The sequence below is a fragment of the Nyctereutes procyonoides genome, unplaced genomic scaffold (genome assembly GCF_905146905.1).
Source record: "Nyctereutes procyonoides isolate TBG_1078 unplaced genomic scaffold, NYPRO_anot_genome, whole genome shotgun sequence".
NCBI lineage: Eukaryota > Metazoa > Chordata > Mammalia > Carnivora > Canidae > Nyctereutes > Nyctereutes procyonoides.
The window spans coordinates 37,475,282-37,501,934 of NW_026575048.1; the positions used below are offsets into that span (position 1 = coordinate 37,475,282).

At 39.6% G+C, this 26,653-nt stretch overlaps 1 gene segment (V, D, J or C); it reads left to right on the forward strand.

The window, feature by feature from the left end:
* The first annotated feature begins 584 nt into the window (after positions 1-584).
* LOC129511091 (Ig kappa chain V-III region MOPC 321-like) overlaps positions 585-26,653 on the forward strand; it is a 161,590-nt gene continuing 135,521 nt past the window's right edge. The window contains 2 exon segments of the V gene segment in view: positions 585-673; positions 1,258-1,570. Coding sequence covers positions 625-673; positions 1,258-1,570 — 362 coding nt within the window.

A 26,653-nucleotide genomic window follows, 5' to 3' on the forward strand; every position in this document is an offset into this window, starting at 1 on the left:
AGCACAATTAAAAAAAATAGAACAGGGATCCCTGGGTGGCGCAGCGGTTTGGCGCCTGCCTTTGGCCCAGGGCGCGATCCTGGAGACCCGGGATCGAATCCCACGTCGGGCTCCCGGTGCATGGAGCCTGCTTCTCCCTCTGCCTGTGTCTCTGCCTCTCTCTCATTCTATGTGACTATCATAAATAAATAAAAATAAAAAAAAAATTTAAAAAAAATAGAACAAATTTAGACTCTTTTAAATAAACATGAAAAAAGATTAAGATTCACTAAATATTTATGGAACTTAACCTTATTAAGATGTATAAATATGACTGGGAAAGTTCTAAAGAAGTAGAAAAAGAAGGAAAAGAAGGAAACATTTAACTCTGTGTGATTATTCTATAGGCAGCATAGATTTTAGCTCTCTCAGTTTTCTTTCAAACACAGACATTTTATATTTCTTTGCTCACAAGAGAGCCCCCCACACTCCCATTGGCTCTTCCACAGGGGCTGTACCCACCAGGGATTTGCATATTTTTCCCTAAGGAGGGACTAAGATACAAAGTCTCAGATAAAACCTTTGCATCTGAGATAAAAGACCAGCTCTGATCTTGATTAGGACTCATCAGATAAACTTCTCAAAATGAAATTTCCTTCTCAGCTTCTGGGGCTGTTGATGCTCTGGATCCCAGGTAAGGACAGAGGGATGATGAGAAAGGAGAATGAGTTGGGGAGAGTGAGCTCTTCGGACACCACTGCTCTCCATTTTGTTCGAGTGTTAGAGGCCTATGTCTTACCTTCTGGGAAGGGGCGTGTGATGTTTAGATCTAGGAGAGTAAGAAATATTTGAAAGGGAATAAAGATCCATGCTCTGGTCGAGAAAAGGGGATGAGGTAGGTGACTTTTAGACACCCCCTTTTATGTTGCAAATCTTAGGTTCTTTTTAGAAATCGGGTATTTGGAGATATTAATAAAAATCACACACAAAAAAAATGGGGCACCTGCATGGCTCAGTTGGTTAATCCTCTGTCTTCAGTTCAGGTCATGATCCCAGGGTCCTGGAACGGAGCTCCATATGAGGCTCCCTGCTCGTTAGGGAGTCTGCTTCTCCCTCTCCCTCTGCTCCCTGCTCCCCACTCATGCTCTCTAATAAATAAATAAAACCTTTTTTAAAAAGTCATAAAAAGTGATTTAGCCTGGAATAATTACCAAAGTAAAATTTTGAAAATGCCTAGGAATGTTTGCATATAATTTTACATTTCTCCCATTACTTTAGGATCCACTGGGGAGGCCGTGATGACGCAGACCCCACTGTCCCTGGCCGTCACCCCTGGAGAGCTGGCCACTATCTCCTGCAGGGCCAGTCAGAGTCTCCTGCACAGTGATGGAAAATCCTATTTGAATTGGTACCTGCAGAAACCAGGCCAGACTCCTCGGCCGCTGATTTATGAGGCTTCCAAGCGTTTCTCTGGGGTCTCAGACAGGTTCAGTGGCAGCGGGTCAGGGACAGATTTCACCCTTAAAATCAGCAGGGTGGAGGCTGAGGATGTTGGAGTTTATTACTGCCAGCAAAGTCTACATCTTCCTCCCACAGTGTTTCAGCTCCCAACACAAACCTCTTGGGTGTCATGGCCCAGCTGCCCACATATGTTGTTTGTCTGGGGAGCAGGCATAACAGAGTCTCTCAGTGTAAAAAGAAGATATTGGGGAGCTTAAGGGGATAGGTTGCAGCTGTAGGCTCTGGGCCATGAGGGCTCGCTGCACCCCAAACCCTGCACATGAAGGCCCAGGCAATGGCATAACCTTACTTGGCAGAAGTAGCTGGGGTACAGAGGGATCAAAGCACCCTCTAAGAAAGCAGTCATGAGCAAAGGGGTAGGGGGATGAACACTCATCCTAATTCTCCCTGCCTTGCCTGCACTTGTCAAATAACTTTCATCAGCATGACAACAGTCAACTGAGGCACACTGTTATACACCTGTTGGAATTTAGCAATTTGGTACATTTTTAAAGGGGATATATCAGGCAATAATAAGAAATTAATATTTATCCACTTCCCTGTTTCTCCTTTTTAGTACTTATCTTCTCACTCCATGGACATGTTTGAGATGGCATCTAAACAAGCCGGTGTCAGGTGGTTGAACGGAGAACAGGTAGTAAAAGTTTTGGATTTTGAGTATATAAATAGTCGTTTGTAATTTGGTAGCAGATATGATATCATGAAAGGTGACCAATGTGTGACTTTTGCAAATAATAAACATATTTAATGCTATAGATTCAATGTTATTAAATCATTGCTTCCTGCAACCCAATTTTGCAATCAAAATTTTGATATGCCACATTTTCTTTTGGTTTAAAATAGTATCTACTTTCTCTTTTCATTTCCTGTTTGACCCTAGTTTGACTTACTGGGTGTATCCTCAAGTAAGTACAGTTATTTAGGCAAGTTGACAAACTTCAATCACAGGTGCCCTGGAGCTCAGGAATCCACTTCAGTGATCAGCAGTTGGGGAAGCTCATTCTGCTAGATGGCTTGATCTCAGTACTCATGCAAGGACAAAGTCTCCCTTTTAATCAGAGAGAAACGCCAATTGGGCCTGTCAGGGAATAGGCCTCTGTGTGTCTCCAATGTTGGTCAAAACAGTGTGGGTTTGGACTATCTGCACTGATAAAGTCTATGGGTGAAAGTATAAGACTATCATATCACATTGTCACACCATCCATGAAACGTCTGACTCTTAGTTTTAGCTCAAGTCTGACCTCAAGGTCATGATCTCAGAATCATGAGCTCAAGCCCCTCCATTCTGCTCTCTCTGTCTCTCCCTCTCTATCAAATAAATAAACAAACCTTAACAAAAAGAGTATCACATTCTCCACTCACAAAATCTGATTGCAGGAGAATAGATCAGTCTTACCAACTCTCTTCCCACATAAATCGCACACTAGCTTCCCATTTTACTGACCCCAAACTAACATCCTCTGACAACTGAGACATATCTACAATAAAATTACCACTTGCATCAGTCCTTCTTCATTCAGTTGATTATGGTCAATAATAGAGATTCAGAGAGACTGCTCTGTTCCCCAAATAGATGCCTTGTATCCCTTTACCAAATCTTATTATTTGTATTGACTTGTGGGCAGCTTTGTGGACCATACCATAGCATAGTTCATTATCATTCAGGAAACAGAGATTCTTTTTTTTCAAATTAGTAATATTATGGCTTCTGTATACAGGTAGAAAAGAAAATTTCAAAGCCTTTTTGTAACCAAGAAAGAATTTTTATGATTTAACATTCTCAAAAGTACTAATTTGAAAAGCTATTATGCACTTCTATGTTTATTGTAGCATGATTTATAATAGCCAAGATACAAAAGCTCCTAAGTGTCCATCAATAGATGAATGCATAAGGAAAATGTGGTGTATATACAATAGAATGTTAATCAGCCATAAAAAAGAATCAGATCTTACCATTTGTGACAACATGGATGGACCTAGAAGATACTGTGGTAACAGAAATAAGTCAGATGAAAACAGATACCATATGATTTTATGTGTACTTAGAATCTAAAAAAAAAAAAAAGATACATGGGAAAACCAAAAAGATTTGTGTAGAACTTAGAGTCACATTAATAAAGCTGCTTCTTTGAGAGGTAGTGAAAAGTTGACAAAGCAAAGAAGTTTAGCTGCTGTAGGGAAACCCCCAGACGTATTATAGGAAACAAGAATCAGAGTTAGACAATGTAGCTGAAGAGTTGGACAACACCACCTCTTTCTTCAGGGAAATGATATCTGTGCTGTGAGTGTCAGAACCTGAGTCCTGCTTAGCTGTGCAGTTGTGGTTGTCCCTCCACCTACATAGCTGGGCCCAGCTCAGTGTTGTTCTTTATTAATCCTTACAAAGAATGAAGCATCTTCAGGGCCTTCAGGAAAGATGTATAACAAGTACAGGAAAGATGTGTCTAGAAGGTAGATTTCTTCTCTTTGGAATTCCTCATCCAACCTGACCTAATCATGCCACAAAGAAGTGGTCTAGGCACATTGCCAGTAGATGGAAAGAAATGGAACCACAGGATTCTAATTTCTTTTCAACAGGCTTGCACCAAACACCATCTTGCTGAGTCTAGGTGATACATGAGACAGGAGGACACAGGAATTCCATTCTATGTGCCCGGGAGAGAAATTCTTCCTTTAGGCTAAGCACATGGCATCTTCTAACATGACCACCTGGGATGGGTTGCTCAAGAGGAAAGAAGAGGTGAATGGTTTCTGCAGCTGGAAGCCCAGATACCCCACCCCAGCTGCTGTATATGTTCCTCCTAGTCCACTGTTGTTCAGAGCCCATATCAATGTCTGGGTCAGTGCTCTGGAGGAGATCTGCCTCAGATAGAAGACAGAATGAAACATGGAAGCCTCAGCTCAGCTTCTCTGTCTCCTGTTACTCTAGCTCCCAGATGAGAGGAACATGGGTTGATTCTGCATGTCAGTGAAAACACTGCCCATGTTGTTGGGTCCCATGCTTTCTTGCTCAGTCAGCACAATGATTAAAGCTCAGTATAGACCAGCCATCCTAGGTCTGCCAGGAAAACAACAGCTAAGATCTAGATTGCATGGATAACTTTTGTGTTCATTTCCAAATATCACTGACTTTCTGACTGGCCCTGCAAGAGGTGGTGGCCCTCTCTTTGAGAGACATGATCAAGGAGGCTAGAGACCAAACAAACGAACAAACAAACAAACACATGAAAGCTAACAGGGCAACTGGAAACCTATACCAAATGTTTCCATTCCAGCCACCAAGACCCAGAGACACTGAAAACATCACGGCCACAGTGAATTTGCTCAACATTTCTCTGTGTGCCTCCCTCTCTCACCTGGAGCCCAGACCAGCAGGAGCCACAACAGAGGAGCTCCAGACCCCATCTTGGAGAGCTGGACTAGAGGCTGCTCCTCAGGGGCCCTGACCAGCTGCCTTTAAGGATGCTGAGAGCACCCTAGAGCTTTGTCTAATGACAACATGCAAATCAGCTCAGAAGAGCTTAAGATTATGCTCACAGGAGACACTTGCTCTCAGAACACCCTGTGGGATTTGGGGTCACCAGAAATTTCTAAGTGTAGCTCAAGCATGTCCCAAGGGATGTGGGGACCAGTTTCTTGAATCTGCCTTCTAGTCTATCTGAGATGCTATGTAGGAGAGTGTCCTGGAGCCTTCCTACTGTTAGGATATAGGTTATTTCAAGAACATTCTTAGTCCCTAGAACTGGAATTTCATACATTACCACAATAATGTATTTCTAGTTGTGATTATTGTTAGGAAGAGAAAGCCGTGGGATGGGAAAAGAGTGAAACAGGCTGGCCTGCTTCAGATGAGGAGGGTAAGTCGACTCCACTGAGTAGATGGCCTTTAAACCAAGTCCTTAAATGTCCTCAGGACCTAGAAAGGGTGAGAGGAGTGAGCATGGAACCTTGGTGAAGGCTGGGAACTGACACTAACCACTGAACTTGCCTTGGTGTGAGTAAGACCAGACTTCATCTGCTCAGCACTGAAAACCACTGTTGTGACCCCCTGAAGCCCTCCCAGGTAGGGAGGGTCTCCTCTGGCTTCCATTCACAACGAACACGCAATATCTAACTTCCTACCATTACAACTTTGTCACTGAAAGCTTAAACCAAGGAAACTCTTGCTCTTCTACAGCAAGAGATCACATCCCGAAGATACTGGGAAGAGTGATAGAATGGATATTATTCTACCTATGAAGGGAAAAGAATGAAATTTATCTGAAAATATTTCTTAGAGATTAAAAAGATACAAGAATTGAGAACAAACTGGTGAGGTATTCTATCCCATATAATCAAGAGCAAATATGAGTAACAGTCTTTTTAGAATTTATAAATTTTGTAGTCCAGGAAAATTACTGTTTGGGTTAGATTGAAAAGACTTAATGGATCTATTGCCATATCCTTTTATTTTATCTTTTTTTCTTCACTCAACATTAGCCAAAGATAATTTCTTTCCTGAGAAAATGAAATCTTTGGTGGGATCTCTGCATAGAGAAAACTGTCACCAACTCTTAACAAAAACAAAAAGAGCAACTGACCATTTAACTTTGAAACTAATACCAGCCAGGACTTGGTTCAGGATACCTGTCAACCACCTTCCAAACCAGGGTCCCACCCCAGGTGTGGACAGAGAATTGGAAGTCCTACACTGCCTACACTCTAGCCATCAACAATGGGCAGGCTAGCTATGTTATTCTCTAGTGCTCTCTAAAGTCACTCCCAACTCCCCACACCATCATATCCTCCCTGAACACAGTTCCCAGGCCACCTGGGCAGGGAGGTTCTTTTGTGACAATTGCTCTACTTTTCCATTGTGTCTACACTTAAGGGAGCAACATTAGCTTACTTGGTGAAAGTTGCTTACAATGTAAAGGAAGTTCACACATCTAAGCTTGCTGTTTGCCAATGAGAAAAGCCATAGCCCCTGGTGCCCACACACAGCATTAGTTACAACATGAAGGACTGAGTAGGGGCAGTGCAGTGCTTCACTCAAGGTACTGGGTCTGCCCCTTTCACTATAACTCAGGGAGATAGCTGCTCTAGTGTTTGGAAGATGCAATAATGCATGACAATGCACACTTTAGTTAATGTTTGTGAGATAATGTGCAATCCTAGCAAGGATACCTAGTTATCTAGAATCTATTGCCCCATGTAGATTACTTCATAATGGAAAACCAAGTTTTAAATATTATGTAGCATGCTGTCAGTACAAGTAGCAGGGCTAGAGAGAGGGTGGATTTCAGAGTTGACTGAGTCATTGAATTAAAGTAAGATCAAACAGTTTCCACATCAGCTCTTCTGTCCTCATTCTGTCAATAATGTGCTCCTTCATGATGGGAGAGTAGCTGACAGGCCACTTTCTGTACAACCAGCAGGAGAAAAATGCTATTTTCACTGAAGCGTCAAATACAATTTTTGAGTCTTTTATTGATGTCTTATTGAACAACCCAGAACAATAATTGCACACATTGCTTCTCTTTAGTCAGTACATTGGGATTATGCCAGCTTGTCATGAACCCCAAGAAAGAGTAGAAATTGAAGGTCTAAGATACTGAGATGTTTAAGGATGAAGCTATGTAATGCTCGATAAGCATTCAATTCACCTTCCATACTCATGGATGGGTTGAGATCCATGTAATGAGAATAGGTAAGTCTACATAGCAGAGCCTAGGTAGTTGAGGGAAAGATACATTCCAAATAGTCTAGAAGAATATGCAAGTATTTTCATAGTACAGAAACAGGCCTTATAGCGATATCTCAGAGGTCCTGTAACCTAACTCCAGGCTTACTAACAGAGAGAACGAGGAAGTCACCTCCACCGTGAGGTCTATGCAGCTTCTGTAAAACTCACAAATTCCTGCCCCTTCTCAAAACCTCAAATGTTTTTGCAAGCCTTCAGCTGGGATCCAGTGAGATATTATTTTTCCAGTTACATTTTGTCTTTTTAATAGCCTCTAGCAAGAATTGAGAGGAGAACATGAATGAAGTGCAGTCTTAAGAACACTGCTGAGTAATCATGTCTTGAGTTGGGCAGTTATGCAGGTGACAAGGGGGTTACAGGGTATGCTGAAGTGTCATATTACAAGAGAACATTCTGTTGTGAGGCACACTAGTCCCTTCTCCACAGGATGCAGCTGAAACCATGATCAGGTCAGTAGTATAAATCCATCTGTATGGACAATTCAGATTCAGCTGATACAATCTATCTGGAATGTGTAGACAAGTTGGGTCGGTGGAAAGTCACTACAGTCTTCACAGAATGACCTCCTTGCACGAGAGACATAGAAGAGGCTAATCTACTCAATCTTCCCTTGAAACTCATACATTCTTCTATGATTAAGCTAGAAGGCCTAGCTCCTCATACAGCTTAGGGAGAAACAGGGCCAAATGGGGAGGAAGCAGCTGGTGCAGCAAAGCCACCCTGACCTGCGGCCCTGGGGAGGAGGTTTGTGTGCGAGACTGAAACACTGTGGGAGGAGAACTATAATGCTGCTGACAGTAATAATCCCCCACATCTTCAGCCTGGAGGTTGTTGATGGTGAGGGTGAAATCTGTCCCAGATCCACTGCCACTGAATCGGTCAGGGACCCCATATGCCCGGCTGGAGGCTAAGTAGATGAGCAGCTTAGGACGCTCTCCTGGTTTCTGCTGGTACCAGGCTAAGTAGTTCTTCTGGTTGTAGTTGTACAGAAGACTCTGGCTGGACTTGCAGTTGATGGAGATGCTCTCTCCTGCAGACCCAGCCAGAGACCCTGGAGACTGCGTCATCACGATTTCCCCAGACACACCTGCAATCACCAAAGGACAGTGTCCATACATTGCATCATTAATATACTAAAATATGTATCTAAAAATGTAGGTTTTCTTATTTCTCATAAGTAATCAGACTGTTTTAATGAAATGTTTTATTCATATTGCATGGTAAAGTCATTTGCCAATTTTATAAAGATCTTTCTCCTCTCAGCCTCTCACCTGAGACACAGAGCACCAGGAAGAGGAGGACTTGGGGCTGTGGCACCATCTTGCTGCTGGTCACTCGTCTGATGCACCCAGGCTCCATCCCAAGGAAACCCTATTAATAGAGCTCTGAGCAGCCAGCCTAGGACCCGAGAAGCAGCCTATGCAAAGCAACAGAGAGTATGAAAGTGTCTGCTTGGTGAGGTGTGAAGCAGAGAATGGAAAGAAAAGAGACAAAATATCACCACCTCAGAAAATGGCATTGTATGCTACAAGAGGCCACCCCCCAAAAAAGAGGCCCAGAAATCAACTTAAAACTATGATTCTCAATAATATCTAGCAAAATCCCCAAATGTAAACTCTTGCTAGTACCAACTGTTCTATTTCAAACTAGCAGAAGTCATCATGAAAGCATAAATTACTTTTGTAGTAAAATATATGTGCTTATGAGTATATCATTTCAGAACCTAACTGAAACAATATAAATATGGCATCCGTGCAAGGAATATACTCATGTTGCCAGACAGAATGAGCATATAGTGCACACACTGACATCTTTATCTTAGACTCTCTTCTGAATTTTAAATACATATTTGAAGTTGTTCTTGGACAGCGTAAAGGCGCCTCCATACATCCAAAGCAGACCTACGGTAGTTCCCTCTGCAACAAACACTATCTCAGAAAATGTGTCACCAAATCCATATTAATCACCCTTGTCTCTGCTCTTCAGGTTAACCAGTGTCTGAAACAACATCTCAGATCCTCCTCATCCTCTTTCACTGTCTGACCTGGGGGTGTCACACCGCTCCCCCTCGGGGCAGTAGGTGAAATGGCTTCAGCTCCCAGCTCTGTAGAACAGGTCTTCATTTATTCTGACTCCGAGTCCACAATACTTCCAGAATTCTACAAAGAAGAGCATCATGAACTCTCTGGGCAAAAAGCATTTAAAACAAATCAAATAGGGGCACCTGGGTGGCTCAGCTGATTAAGTGCCTCTTTTTTAAAAGATTTTATTTATTTATTCATGCGAGACACAGAGAGGCAGAGACAGAAGCAGGCTCCCGAGGAGGAGCCTGATGTGGGACTTGATCTTGGACCTGGGGATCATGCCCTGAGCCAAAGGCAGATGCTCAACTGCTGAGCTACCCAGGCATCCCAAGTGCCTCTTTTGATTTTGGCTCAGGTCATGTGCCTGGGGTTGGAAGCTTGAGTCCTGTGTCAGGCTCCATCCTGGACTCAGAGTCTGCTTCAAATTCTCTCTCTCTCTCCTTCTCCTTCTGCCCCTTCCCCTTATTTTTTTCTCAAAATAATAATAATAATAATAATAATAATAATAATAATAATATTGAACAGAACGTCTGACCTCATAACACTTTCCTTTCAATGGGAGGGACAGGTAAGAAAGAAACCAATACTTTGCTGCTGCCACTCCCACCCCCTGAGGTCCCTGCCCCAAGCAGTGTCATCACTCAACGTGAGTAGAGCAGTAGATGTCCAGGTCTGTTTAGTGTATCCTTATCTTCAGCATGAATAGACAGAGGAAGAGAGAACATGTATGTGCAGGTTAACACTTTTGTTCTGGAAAAATAAAATCAACAGTAGTTTCATATATTGTCAAGTATCCAAATCCTCTCTTGATTGCAGAGAGTAATCTCTCAATTCATCATTTCCCTGCACCATGAAACTACTCAAAACACAGGTCAGTGACAAAAGGCAATACTCTATAATAAAGAGGAACTGAACCTGGTTTTATCAGAGCACTTTTGTATGTTTGATACTTTTCTTCTAGAGAAGAGAACCATCTTTCATTTTACCTTTTTCCACTTTTTCTCCAAAAAAAAATGAAGTTTATCTCAATAGAAGAGGTAAGCACTGATTCTTTATATGCTTCTGATTTTAACTACTTGTCCTTGAAGCACTTACCATTTCCTCCTGTAATCTTTAAATTAGAGTATCCAGTATGGATGGAAGAGAGGACATTTGTATTAACTCCAAACTATCCTCTTTCTCCTTCCAAAGCTCTCAGTTACATTTGGTCGACTTGGTTTGGGTAGTCTGATTCCAGCTTAATTCCAGGGATGAAATGCAGGACACTGTATTCTCCTTTCAGCAAATCCCTTCTTTGACTACAGTGGCCCTTAGAAATCTGTCAAGAAAGGTCATCACTGAAGCTTGACCACATGGAGAGGATGTCAGAATTCCTGACAGAATGTGAGGGATGAATACTATATACAATAAACACATAACACCAGGATCTGTTGGCATCCATAGTAAAGCTTCCCTTAACATGAAGCTGGCACAATGGAAGCCAAAGTGGAAAGATAGAAGAAACTGGATTTAAAGTATTGTAAATACATGACAAGATCAAACCTTTCTTTTAAATCTTCCACTCTGGACTTTTCATTAGCTTAAGCAATGAGATTCCCTTTACTACTTAATGCAATTTGAGTTAGGTTTCTGGTAATTGCAGCTGAAAATTTGCCAAAAGATTTTGTACTCTTAACCAACCTAATAAGGTAATGAAATTGAAAATACTTCCATTTTCACAGAGGAAGACATAGACATGGCCAACATGCACATGAGAAAATGCTCTGCATCACTTGCCATCAGGGAAATACAAATCAAAACCACAATGAGATACCACCTCACACCAGTGAGAATGGGGAAAATTAACAAGGCAGGAAACAACAAATGTTGGAGAGGATGTGGAGAAAAGGGAACACTCTTACACTGTTGGTGGGAATGTGAACTGGTACAGCCACTCTGGAAAACTGTGTGGAGGTTCCTCAAAGAGTTAAAAATAGACCTGCCCTATGACCCAGCAATTGCACTGTTAGGGATTTACCCCAAAGATTCAGATGCAATGAAACGCCGGGACACCTGCATCCCGATGTTTCTAGCAGCCATGTCCACAATAGCTAGACTGTGGAAGGAGCCTCGGTGCCCATCGAAAGATGAATGGATAAAGAAGATGTGGTTTATGTATACAATGGAATATTACTCAGCCATTAGAAACGACAAATACCCACCATTTGCTTCAACGTGGATGGAACTGGAGGGTATTATGCTGAGTGAAGTAAGTCAATTGGAGAAAGACAAACAGTGTATGTTCTCATTCATTTGGGGAATATGAATAATAGTGAAAGGGAATATAAGGGAAGGGAGAAGAAATGTGTGGGAAATATCAGAAAGGTAGACAGAACATAAAGACTCCTAACTCTGGGAAACGAACTAGGGGTGGTGGAAGGGGAGGAGGGCGGGGGGTGGGGGTGAATGGGTGATGGGCACTGAGGGGACACTTGACGGGATGAGCACTGGGTGTTATTCTGTATGTTGGTAAATTGAACACCAATAAAAATTAATTTATTAAAAAAAAGAAAATACTTCCATTTTATTTTTGCCTACACACTCTCATCTCAGAAAATACAAAAGAACCATTGTTAAAAATGGTCTGTTCCTAACCTGGACAACCATGAAAAATGCAAGCCAATATGGTAGTATCAACTTTTTCCCAAAGAAAAGTTCACTATTTTCTTAAGATTGTCAAAAGCATTTTTAAATTTTTAGCCATTAATAGTCCTTTACTCAAAGTATAAACTCAATGATTTTTACCTTCATTACAATCCTGAAAGAGAATATGGTCTTCTTCAAGAATGACTGCAGAAAATGGAAAGGATGACTAGACACATACACATGCATACACACACAAACATATCCACATATTGTAATAAAAATATTTGTAGTCACTTGATAGCAGTAATGGTTTATACATTTGAACTAGCTGTATATGTTCACATGCATTCCACAAACTTTTCTTCATTATCAATTATACCATCTTTAAATCAGTAAACAAAAAATCTCCAAACAAACAAAATCCAGGACCAGACAGATTCATCAAATATTCAGAGATTTAATATTTACTTTTCTCAAACTTCCAAAAAATTGAAGAGGAAAATACTTCCAAACTGATTTTATGAGGCCAGAATTACCCTGATACCGACAAGGCTACCACAAGAAGAGAAATTACAGGCTGATATCCCTGATGAACACAGATGCAAAAGCCCTCAAGAAAATATTAGCAAACCAAATTCAACAATACATTAAAAAGATATACACCATGATCAAGTAGGATTTATTTCAGAGCTGCAAGGATGGTTCAACATCCACAAATCAGTCAATGTAACATATCACATTAACAAACATAGGATTGTTTCAACAGATGCAGAAAACGCATTTGATAAAACGTTTATTATTAATAAGACAAGAAATAACAAAGAGAAAATGTGGAAAAAGAGGAACCCTCAGGCATTATTGGTGGGGATGTAAATTGGTGCAGCCACTATGGAAAACAGTATGGAGCTTCCTTAAAAAATTAAAAATAGAACTACCATATTATCCAGCTATTCATTTCTGGGTATCCATCCAAAGAAAACAAAAACATTAATTTGAAAAGACACATGCACCACTGTGTCCATTGCAGTATTATTTAAAACAGCCATGATATGGAAACAACCTATGTGTCCACTGATGGATAAATGGATTAAGAAGATGTGATGTATACATATTTACACACAATGAAATACTACTCAGCCATGAAAGACAAGGAAATCTTGCTATCTGTGACAACATGGATGAAACTTAAAGGTAATATGCTAAGTAAAATAAGTAAGTCAGAGAAAGATATTACTGTATAGTATTACTTACCTGTGGAATCTAATAAAGCCCCATATATAGAAACAGAGAGTATATTTGTGGTTGCCAAAGGCTAGGTGGTGACATAAACAGGGAAGATATTGGTCAAAGGGTACAAACTTCCATATATAAAATAAAGAATTTCTGATGGTCTTGTATACAACATGGTGACTATAGTTGACAGTATTGTATTGTACTTGAAGGTTACTAAGAGAATAGACCTTAAACATTCTCACCACAAAAAATAAATAAATAAAACAAAAAGAATAATTATATGAAGTGATGGTTGCATTAACTATCCTTATTGTGGTAATCATTTCACAATATAAACATAGATCAAATTTTCACATTGTGTAAGATGTAAATTTACACAATGTTATGTGTCAATTATATCCAGGAAAAAAATGTTGCATCATATCCTTCTGGCCTTCCTGGTTTCTAAATATAAATCCTCTGTTCTTCAAGTTGTTTTCTACTATGGGTAAGTGTGATTTCTCTCCTTTGGGCTTTGATATTTTTTCTTTTTCTTTAGTGCTCAGAACTTTAATTTTGATGTGTCTTGACATAGATTTCTTCAGGTTCATCCTGTTGGGGGTTTGCTAAGTATGCAAATTTTTCAGCAATTGCTTGTTCAAAATAATTTTCATCTCCACTCTTTCCAGGATTCCAATGGCACAAATGTTAGATCTTTTGTTTAGTCCCTTGTATCCCAGATATTTTGTTCTGTTTCTCTCTCTCTCTCTCTCTCTCTTAAGCTCAGTTTATCTTTTTTACATTGGGCAATTTCTTGTCTCTGATCTTTCCTCCTATATCCTCCCAGTCTCCTCCTTATAGACCCATACTAGTTAGCCATCCAGTAGTGCATATATGTCCTTACTTTAGGCCACTTCCCCAGCTACATTAAGTCGACGACCATTCACACTCTTTGACTATCTACCAACCAAACATCTTATTTCAGAGCCCTCCATTATGGCTATATTATGGGAGCTGTCCAGTTCTACTTACACCAACATTCGATGTAAGCCTGGACAAAGCCTGGAGTTCTTTTTCTACGATTAGCTGGTTGGGAAGCCATGTGTCTTTAATTAGATATGGTACAAAACAAAGACAGGAAAATTATTACAATATGTAAGAAGTTTTTATTATATGCATAGTCCCATAGAAATAGAACACACAGCATGCCACATGGCAACACAGGACAGCACCAAGGTTAGAAGAGTAGACAGAGAGAGGAACTGCTGGCCATGTGTTTTTTTTAGGGGAGGGGGGTATCTCATAAGAAGTAAGGGGAAGCAAAGTAAACAAGATGCTTTGGTGTAAGATTTGATAGTTTGAAAATTTCAGCTGGCTGCCGGCTATAGATGTGCCCTCTGTTTTCTGGTACCCTAGGGGATTAGGATAGGGGGAATTATTCCAGACTGCAAGTCTCATTGAAAGGAGGCAAGGGAGAATTTTGACTCAAGCTTGTCTGGCTTGCATATCAAAGGTGTGCTCTTGGGCGAGTCTTTTTACTGTCTCTAGGAAGTAGTTAACTTTGGGTGAGGCAGTCCCTTCGTGGCTGGAGCACCAAAAAATGCAGAAATAAGAAAATACATTAAATATAAATGCTCATGAAGCTGAAAATGGGAGTCATGCCGAGGGGTTAGGGCAAGAGTGGGAAGTACTGTGGAGGTCTGAAACTCCTGTCCCACAAATTAAGTGTGCCTACTAAATCTGCTTGGGTTCAATACTAAGGAAAGTACTATCTCCTTCCTGAAGTTGACTGCTGCTGAGCTCCATCCAATCTTAAAAAGTGCTCTGTCTGACATTTTCAGTTTATGATGAGCTGCCCTAGCACATGATTATCTATCTAATGTGCCATGGACATGTCTACCAAGGCCTGTGCTATTCTGGAAACTACTTTTTGAACAGTGAATAGGTTGTTTTGGGGAAAGGTCAAGTCTTGCTGTAGAACCCTGGAAGACTATGCTATGATTTTTTATCTGGGCTTGCCAGAGTGTCCACATGTGTTCCTCTCTAACACAGATGTGTGTGCCACCAAGTGATAGGGCCACTTGCATCATGACCTAAACCTGTTAGAGTCCCTCCTGGCTCTGTGCCCACTCTAAAGTAGTGATTTCAGTGAACTGATAAATGGAATCATGTACTTTATCCAAGTGTGTCATGTTAACATCAGGTCTAATTAACATGATGTTATCGATAGAGCATGGTATGGCAGGATGCTTTGTGGGATGTTTATACTATACATTGTGGCAAAGAGTAGAGAGTTAATGCAGCTCTTCATTGTAGATGAAAGCAAACTCATACAAACGATTTTAAAAGCATATTATGAACAGCTATACGCCAATAAATTAGGCAATCTAGAAGAAATGGACGCATCTCTGGAAAGCCACAAAACACCAAAACTGGAACAGGAAGAAATAGAAAACCTGAACAGGCCAATAACCAGGGAGGAAATTGAAGCAGTCATCAAAAACCTCCCAAGACACAAAAGTCCAGGGCCAGATGGCTTCCCTGGGGAATTCTATCAAACGTTTAAAGAAGAAACCATTGTACTAAAGCTATTGTACTAAAGCTGTTCAGAAAGATAGAAAGAGATGGAGTACTTCCAAACTCGTTCTATGAGGCCAGCATCACCTTAATTCCAAAACTGGACAAAGACCCCACCAAAAAGGAGAATTATAGACCAATATCCCTGATGAACACAGATGCAAAAATTCTCAACAAGATACTAGCCAATAGGATCCAACAATACATTAAGAAAATTATTCACCATGACCAAGTAGGATTTATCCCTGGGACACAAGGCTGGTTCAACACTCATAAAACAATCAATGTGATTCATCATATCAGCAAGAGAAAAACCAAGAACCATATGATCCTCTCATTAGATGCAGAGAAAGCATTTGACAAAATACAGCATCCGTTCCTGATCAAAACTCTTCAGAGTGTAGGGATAGACGGAACATTCCTCAGCATCTTAAAAGCCATCTACGAAAAGCCCACAGCAAATATCATTCTCAATGGGGAAGCACTGGGAGCCTTTCCCCTAAGATCAGGAACAAGACAGGGATGTCCACTCTCACCACTGCTGTTCAACATAGTACTGGAAGTCCTAGCCTCAGCAATCAGACAACAAAAAGACATTAAAGGCATTCGAATTGGCAAAGAAGAAGTCAAACTCTCCCTCTTCGCCGATGACATGATACTCTACATAGAAAACCCCAAAGCCTCCACCCCAAGATTGCTAGAACTCATACAGCAATTTGGCAGTGTGGCAGGATACAAAATCAATGCCCAGAAGTCAGTGGCATTTCTATACACTAACAACGAGACTGAGGAAAGAGAAATTAAGGAGTCAAGCCCATTTACAATTGCACCCAAAAGCATAAGATACCTAGGAATAAACCTAACCAAAGAGGTAAAGGATCTATACCCTAAAAACTATAGAACACTTCTGAAAGAAATTGAGGAAGACACAAAGAGATGGAAAAATATTCCATGCTCATGGATTGGAAGAATTAATATTGTGAAAATGTCAATGTTACCCAGGGCAATTTACACGTTTAATGCAATCCCTATCAGAATACCATGGACTTTCTTCAGACAATTAGAACAAATTATTTTAAGATTTGTGTGGAATCAGAAAAGACCCCGAACAGCCAGGGGAATTTTAAAAAAGAAAACCATATCTGGGGGCATCACAATGCCAGATTTCAGGTTGTACTACAAAGTTGTGGTCATCAAGACAGTGTGGTACTGGCACAAAAACAGACACATAGTCAATGGAACAGAATAGAGAACCCAGAAGTGGACCCTGAACTTTATGGTCAACTAATATTCGATAAAGGAGGAAAGACCATCCACTGGAAGAAAGACAGTCTCTTCAATAAATGGTGCTGGGAAAATTGGACATCCACATGCAGAAGAATGAAACTAGACCACTCTCTTGCACCATACACAAAGATAAACTCAAAATGGATGAAAGATCTAAATGGGAGACAAGAATCCATCAAAATCCTAGAGGAGAACACAGGCAACACCCTTTTTGAACTTGGCCACAGTAACTTCTTGCAAGATACATCCATGAAAGCAAAAGAAACAAAAGCAAAAATGAACTATTGGGACTTCAAGATAAGAAGCTTTTGCACAGCAAAGGATACAGTCAACAAAACTAAAAGACAACGTACAGAATGGGAGAAGATATTTGCAAATGACCTATCAGATAAAGGGCTAGTTTCCAAGATCTATAATGAACTTATTAAACTCAACAGCAAAGAAACAAACAATCCAATCATGAAATGGGCAAAAGACATGAAGAGAAATCTCACAGAGGAAGACATAGACATGGCCAACATGCACATGAGAAAATGCTCCGCATCACTTGCCATCAGGGAAATACAAATCAAAACCACAATGAGATACCACCTCACACCAGTGAGAATGGGGAAAATTAACAAGGCAGGAAACAACAAATGTTGGAGACGATGCGGAGAAAAGGGAACCCTCTTACACTGTTGGTGGGAATGTGAACTGGTGCAGCCACTCTGGAAAACTGTGTGGAGGTTCCTCAAAGAATTAAAAATAGACCTGCCCTACGACCCAGCAATTGCACTGTTAGGGATTTACCCCAAAGATTCAGATGCAATGAAACGCCGGGACACCTGCACCCCGATGTTTCTAGCAGCCATGTCCACAAGAGCCAAACTGTGGAAGGAGCCTCGGTGCCCATCGAAAGATGAATGGATAAAGAAGATGTGGTTTATGTATACAATGGAATATTACTCAGCCATTAGAAACGACAAATACCCACCATTTGCTTCAACGTGGATGGAACTGGAGGGTATTATGCTGAGTGAAATAAGTCAATCGGAGAAGGACAAACATTATATGTTCTCATTCATTTGGGGAATATGAATAATAGTGAAAGGGAATATAAGGGAAGGGAGAAGAAATGTGTGGGAAATATCAGAAAGGGAGACAGAACATAAAGACTCCTAACTCTGGGAAACGAACTAGGGGTGGTGGAAGGGGAGGAGGGCGGGTGGGGGTGGGGGTGAATGGGTGATGGGCACTGAGGGGGACACTTGACGGGATGAGCACTGGGTGTTATTCTGTATGTTGGTAAATTGAACACCAATAAAAATAAATTTATTAAGAAAAATAAAATTAAAAAAATAAAATATTGAAAATGGAAAAAAAATTTATCAAATATTTATAGCAGCATTATCAACAATAGGCAAATTATGGGAAGAGCCTAAATGTCCATCAACTGTTGACTGGATAAAGATGTGGTATATATATATATATAATGAAATATTACTCAGCCAAAAAAAAGAATGAAATCTTGCCATTTCCAACAACGTGGATGGTGCTAGAGAGTATTATGCTAAGCAAAATAAGCCAGTCAGAGAAAAACAAATACCATATTATTTCACTCATATTGGAGTTTAAGAAACAAAACAGATAAACAGCTGAGGGAGAAAAAGACAGAGAGAGGGGCAAACCATAAAATAGACTCTTAACTCTAGAGAACAAACTGAGGGTTGTCGGTGGGGTGGCGTGCAGGGGGTGGGCTAAATCGGTGATGAGGATTAAGGAGGGCACTTGTGATGAGCACTGAGTATTGTATATACATGATAAATCACTGAATTCTACACCTGAAACTAATATTACACTGTATGTTAATTAATTGGAATTAAATAAAAACTTGAAATACAATAAAGTAGTATTTTGATTAAAATTTTCTCAGTACAAAAAATACAAATAAAAATTAAATAATAAAAATTTTTCAAGGGGTTTTACAAAGGACTTACCAGAAATATATATTCTCCTTCAAAAACAGACAATCTCCCAAGGTATAGTGCTGTGTCCAAATGCACTGCTCCCTTCATGATATGACATGCCCTCCAGGATGAAGTTCAGAAACACATAAGGACAATGAGGGCAAAGAGTCAACTAAACTTCATATGTGACAATTATCTGGCATTAATAGTAGGAACAGTGTTATAGTGCTTCCTGAATAGTAAAACGCCCCATGACTTACCTTCTTTGGGGTTTTCCTCAAATCTGAGGTGATAAGAAAGAAAGAAATTCAATAGGCAACTGCATATAAGATACATTATATTTGCTATAAACCACTGTTTCCTAGTGTTTTTCCCTTTCACCTAGATTTTTGCCTATGATGGGTATGGTTCAGTCTGGAAAGTGTGAAGGTATTCAGGGAGCAGATTAAAATATTAATGTCATGCAGACAATGTTCCTTTCTTCTCTTTTATTCCTAGTTCATACTCAGCCCTGAGGATATTAAAAACAAAACAACTTATCTCAGATTTTGATTTATATGCTATGTTTCAAGTTTTAAACCTTAGGTAGTCTTTCCCAAGACCTTATAATAAAATAATATGATATGATATGAAATGATGCATATATTATACATAATAATCTATATAATCTACATAGTATGTAGATTATATGTATAACATACATATATAATATAATATATAGTTATATTATATATAATTGTCATAATCATGGTAAATAGATTAACTCTCCAGTTAAAAGACAAAGTTTATCAGATTAAATCCAAAGTCAGATAACAAACATTTTAGGATTTTTCAGCCAAAGAGCAGTTGAGGATGTATTGCAGGTACTTACATAACAAGAGAGAAAACAAATCTCCACAACTTTTTCTTAATTTCAAAATGCAATAATAGTAAATGAGTAAGAGTTTTTGTAATACAAATCTACAAATGAGAAAAATAGAATTATTTTTTGGTAGGAATAACCTTTCCTGTAAATGAGGTTCAATATATATGATCTCTATATCAAAATCTATTGGAAATTGTCATCTGTTATACTGATCTATAATAAGATTATACGCATTTCATCTTTGTAAATATCTTTTTCACACAGATAGGTACTGCCAAATGCTGATAGCCCACGAGCATGTGTTACTAATTGAGCACATTCATCATTTGAAAGTCATATATAGAATTTAAGAAAGTCTTGTTGAGATGTGTCTTTTAACTTACGATCACATTGAAGATTAGCTTTTTCAAGTTGAAGATTAGGTGGAAGTTCCTCAACTGCACAGAATTTTGACAAATGGTAAGTTCTTTCCCATTTGCATAGAATTCAAACAGATAATTTATTCTGTGCGAATTTATGGGAGAATGGGATCTCATTTCTTGCTTTAAATTTGACGAATTGGCAAATGCGACTAGCAGCCCGATGGAAATGCCCACCTTCCCCTCTTCCCCTTAAAGTAGTTCCACACCAGAACTTGGTACCTGAGAGTCAGGGCGCCTTTTGCATTACAAAAGGAGCCATGGTCAACACTTAAATGAAAGAGTATAACTGTATATACCTATAAAGCACTGAATTTGAATATCATCTACTTTTCTTGTATCATAAAATTCATCTGCTTTTGCTTTTTCTCAATCATCTAAATGAAAAAGCAATTCTTAGTATTACAAGTCCCTCAAAAGCAGTCAGTGGGTCTGACAGAGCCCATGAGCCATAGACTTGCCAATTTCTGATCTATAAAACTGTTTTTCTAGCCAGGCTGACACAATACATACTCTCAACTATGGGTCACGTAGGAATTATACTTCATTGACAGAAATTCAAAACAAGCACAATATTGGGACTGGCATCATATCTGGTATGCTGTATGTAATTCTCCAGTTAGAATTCAGATACCCTGCTTCTAAATGTAGTTTCTTGCCTTTGTGATAGCACCATAAGGTGCCTCTTTCTGTTTTAAAGACAGAGCTTGAAGGTACAGGTGCCCAAAGGCCTTCCTTCTATCCTACTGTCTCTTTTCAAATCTTGACTTGAGTTCTATAAGCCTGAGGGAGAAAAGTGCCATGCTGTGGTGAATATTCTATCACAAGAGGAAGATTCAGTGCTTTGAGGATGATGTCTGTCCAATTTCACAGGGTCAACAAGAGAAAAACTGTTCATGTGTGAATTAACCACATGGATGTCCAGTCCTGCTCACAAAACCCTATTTACATGGTATAGCAAACAAATAGGTAGCTATCTTTCAGCCCCACTAATTCCCTTTAGCTGAGCACATTTGTGCAGTGCACAAGTTGTGCTACTATGCAGAGCACTCCTGAGACCTCAGCCTTTGCTTCTTAACAGATATCTCTTGATTTCATCCCTATTGCTCAGAGCCCTCAAATACAAACTCTGATCATGACCTCCATTGAGGAATAGCTTCAAACAAAAAAAGGGAGGGAGAAACATGGTATTTCCTTGTCATGATAGAGACTATATTCTATATTCAGTTTTTTCACGCGACTCTGTAAAGAAGTGACATGCCAACAAGAACAGAGCAATGAGAATGGTAATGTCCTGATGCCATTGAGAAGATGCCGGTATGTGTTTATTAACAGGGGTGCTACCAACAGTAGTCATAAATGCAACTGTCCTGTGGTGTTTATTCTCCTTGACAAGCAATATTGGCTTTGTTGAGTGAAAAAGAGTAAAGGAAACTTCATTTAAGCCAGGAAGCTCTCATATACATACCATTCCACAGTTACAACCTACATAACCAACAGGAAGAAGGAATGTAAGAATTATTTTGACAAAAAGGACATTTTTCACTTAGGAATTCACTTCCTGCTTTTAAGAAAAAGAAGGAAATCTCTCCTTACCCCAGCAACAACCACTGCTTGCAGCCAATGAGAAATCACCACAACCTCAAACTCTTGTCCTTCTCCAAAGACCCGTTGTTCAAAACAACCCTCCCCAAACTTCTCCTAAGCCTAATAAAATCTGACTTTCCTTTTGCCTCTTCAGACTTGCTTGTGGTTTGCCATTGTTTACTTTGTCTGGAATTGGAATTCTGCTTTTCTCTAATAAGCTATTTTGCTAGTAAAATAGCTGGCTATTTTATTTTTAATGTTGACAAGTGCACTAATAGAAACATTAATTCAGAATTAATGATAAAATTAAAAATTCTAGGGTTTTGCTTTTTATTGTTTAATATCTGATATCATGTTCTGTTTACTCTATCTCCAGCTTCTCCTTCTGCTTTTCTCCTCAGGAGGTTGTCATGATTAAAGAATCTGAAAGACAGTGATTGGTAATAGAGGTTATAGTACCATACAGTAGTACCAGGAAAAACCAGGATAAGCATGCAATCCTGTTTATACTGTACAGATCAATTCTCTGTGTATCTGTGGTGTCTGTGTTAGTGACAGTTTAAATGACTGGACCACAGATTTTACTACCTCAATAATAGTCTGGAAGCTAATGACATTGCTGGTTTTTTTGTTTTTTGTTTTTTTGTTTTGTTTTGTTTTGTTTTCTGAGAGAGAGAGAGAAAGGGTAAGAGGTGGGGAAGGACAGAGGGAGAGGGGGAGAGAGTCTTAAACAGGCTCCACACTCAGCACAGAGCATGATACAGGGCTCAATCCCACGACTCTGATATCATGACCTGAGCTGAAATCAAGAGTCAGCTGCTTAACTGACTGAGCCACCCAGGCACCCCATCATTGCTGGTTTTTAACGTCAATACATCACTAAAGCAACTTTCCAGGGCCCTGGTCAGGGATATGATTCTCCCTCTGTATGACATCTGTAAGAAAGGGGTCCTGATTTAGTTCCTTGTTTCTTAAACCCCTGTACAATTCCTTATGTTTTCAGTATCATAGAAAGCAAAGACAAAGACAAAGAAACTACTGTCTTTGATTTGGTCATTCATTTTTTAAAATTTTCTCCCTTCTTGTTCTTAGAAACAAGTTGATTTTAAAATTTTTATGGAAGTTTAATTAATGGACAAATAAAAGTAAAGGCAAGATTAAGGAGAACAAAGTTGTAGAACTATAATAGCCATAGAATGAGTGAAAATGTTACCTATTTTATTTATTTATGTATTTATTAATGAAATATAATTAATTAGCATACAACATTAGTTTCAGGTGTACAACATAGTGATTGAACATTTTTAAACATTATGCAATGCTAACCATGGTAAGTGTAATTACCATCTGTCACCATACAAAATTATTAAATATTATTGGCTATATTCTCTATGCTGTACTGCACATCCTCATGACTTATTTATTTTATAATTGGAAGTATCATCTATTTTTTGATACAAGTTTTTTTTCTCCTTGATTGATTATAGTATGAATAAAAATGTTTCTATATTATACAAATTGGCTTTACAAATATGTTCAAATCACGTGAACTAATTCTTTTAGATTAGATCATATGGAGAATAATCTTCTAGTTTTTTTCTTATAAAAAGTTAATTTTGCTATGAAAATGTGAAAAGATAATGTGAAAAAGAATAAATAGACCAATGTTACCTATAAACATAAATGCATAAATAGTAAATAAAATATTAATATTTTCTTCCCCTCATATTATAAAAATATGGTGACAAGATATAGTAACTTTCAAGAATATTAGGAATTAGGAAGAATGTAAGAACACTTAGACATTAGGAAATGTATATGAACAAAATGGTGGTTTTCTTTTTTTTTTAAGATTTTATTTATTTATTCATGAGAGACACAGAGAGAGGCAGAGACATAGGCAGAGGGAGAAGCAGACTCCATGCAGAGAGCCAGATGTGGGACTCAATCCTGGGACTTCAGGATCACACCCCAAGCTGAAGGCAGGAGCTTAACCACTGAGCCACCCAGGCGTCCCAGCGGTTTTCTTTTTGTCTGATTTTAAATCACCTGGAAATAGTTAATAGAGCATGGGCAATTGTGCAGGAATTCTCACAGCACAGTGGGGGCTGAGGGTCCTGCCAGTTATCACTGCCCCGGGAGTATACACTGCCCCCCAGGTGCCGCAACCGGAGCGTTAACGCAGGGACTGGGGTTCCACCCCCTGCGCTCCGCCTGTGGTCGGTTCGTGGGGGCAGGGTCTTCTTTGGGGACCGCCTCGCAGGGGATTTTGTCCTTGAAAAGCTTCCTGTTTGAACAACAGTGGATGCTATCAAAGGAGGCTTCTCGGTCAGGTCTGCAAAGGAATTTGTCCACAGCATGGTCTTTGAATCCCTTCTCTGAGAAACACTCTGGGAGGTTTTTTGTTTTAAGATCGAGAATTAGGGACGCCTGGGTGTCTCAGTGGTTGAGGGTCTGCCTTTGGCTCAGGTCGTGATCCTGGGGTCCTGGGATGGAGGGCCTCTATGTCTCTGCCTCTCTCTCTCTCTCTCTCTCTCTCTCTCTCTCTCGTAAATTAATAACATTTTTAAAGAAAAGAAAACTTCCTTTCTTGACAACACAAACCCCAAACCTCAGTAATTCTGAAGATGAAATTTCTAGAGCAGGCCTGTAAAGAAATTTATCCACAAGATGGACTTTGAATCCTATCTCTGTGAGGTAGGCATAAAAAGGGAACCATATCCAGGGAAATACTACTAATACGGCTACTACTAATATAACTACTACTAATACTAGTATAGCAAATACCAATACTACTAACACTAGTACTAATACTGCTGGCACTAGTACTATAATGTTACTACTAATGATAAAAATAATAAACACTAACAACTACACTGCCAATTGCCATTTAATGAAATCTTGAGGACTTACTATGTATTGAATACTGTACTAAGGACTTAGTCATCTAGTGCAATTCATCTCACAATAATCTTCTAAAGATGGGAAAGCAGAGGTCCTCAGAGCTTATATTACTCAACATGCACAAAGCCTGATGCAGAACTCAATCCCAAGACTTGGGATCACAACCTGAGCCGAAGGCAGATGCTCAACCACTGAGTCACCCAGGTGCCCCATTTCTTCTCATTAACTACATTCATTTTAAAAAAATTGGTACTACTAAAACCAGTAAAGTTACTGTACAGAAAGTTAATTGCAAGCATACACTCACATAAACACAAACATACTTGCTCCCTCTAACCACTCCCCAGATCAAGGTAGAGACTATCTCCAGCCTCCCAAAAGCTCAGTAATTCTCCTTTCCTATCAATTCCGTGCCCGCCCACCAGAGGGCACTACTGCTCTGTGGCCATAATTTGTTCTTTTCCTGCTGAATAGCTCACTATTACATAAATACATCACCATCAATTTTTTCGTCTTAGGAACAGTACAGAAGTCTTGTGTGCATCACAGGGAAAGTGGTCAAACGTCAGTGTGTAGCAGCCAGTCTTTAATACAGTGCCTCCTATATTTCTGGATCATCATTGCACACATTACACAGCATGTGTCTAATAGAGAAAATATCCATGAAACTATTCTTACCATGAATCCACATGACATACTTTTATTTCTATTTTACTATATTATACTCTGTTTTATTCTAAGCTTTTATCATTAAAACACATAATCACGACACTAACTTCTTAGCCCGCAAACAGATAAAATCCTTCATTTTAGAAAATACTGCCCCCCCAAAAAAAAGAAAATACTGCCCTAGCTGATATTTCTCAATGTGACATTCTATCAAGACCGTAGACCAAAAAACCTGAAATGATGTTAGAGCAGGTCCCCAAAAGTGATGGTAGTAGTTTTTCCTTACTGTGAGTCATGGGTCAAGTATTTAAAAATTTTTTTAATTTATTTATTTATGATAGTCACAGAGAGAGAGAGGGAGAGAGGCAGAGACATAGGCAGAGGGAGAAGCAGGCTCCATGCACCGGGAGCCCGATATGGGATTCGATCCCGGGTCTCCAGGATCGCGCCCTGGGCCAAAGGCAGGCGCCAAACCGCTGCGCCACCCAGGGATCCCTCATGGGTCAAGTATTAAAGAGCTAGAGAAAAGATTAAAAAGGCAACATAAGGATTACATAAGAAAGAAGAACAGCAGTACTATGACATTTTATCCTTCTTTGGGTAAGATTTTGATACTGGATGGTGTAAAGAAACACAATGAACACATCTGGTAGGCTTGATTGAAGCCTTGAGCAATTGGTATAGATCAAGACAAAATAATTCTATATTTAGGAGTTGTGAGCTAGTTGCTGAAAAAATAGCCCTAGAACCTAATGTGGTTGTGAAAGAAACATACTGGGATTACTTTTAAGATTGTCTTCCATGTGTCTCTGTTAGGTTATTCAGTATACCTATGATGATGATGATTATGGGAATACTAAACACCGTAGTGATAATAATAAAATAAAAAATAAAATACATTATGGGTTTGATATAGTGCTAAATGCTTAACTTTGTTTGAATTGCAAACAGAACTGTTATTGTCATGTTTTCAAAGACATAGAAACTGAGACAAAGGGAAGTTAAGGGCAGCCCGGGTGGCTCAGCGGTTTAGCGCTGCCTTCAGCCCTGGGCATGATCCTGGAGGCCCTGGGGATTGAGTCCCACGTTGGGCTCCCAGCACGGAGCCTGCTTCTCCCTCTGCCTGTGTCTCTGCCTCTGTGTGTGTGTGTGTGTGTGTGTGTGTGTGTGTGTGTCTCATTTAAAAAAAAAAAAGGAAGTTAAGTGAACAAGATCAATATGACACATTCGTA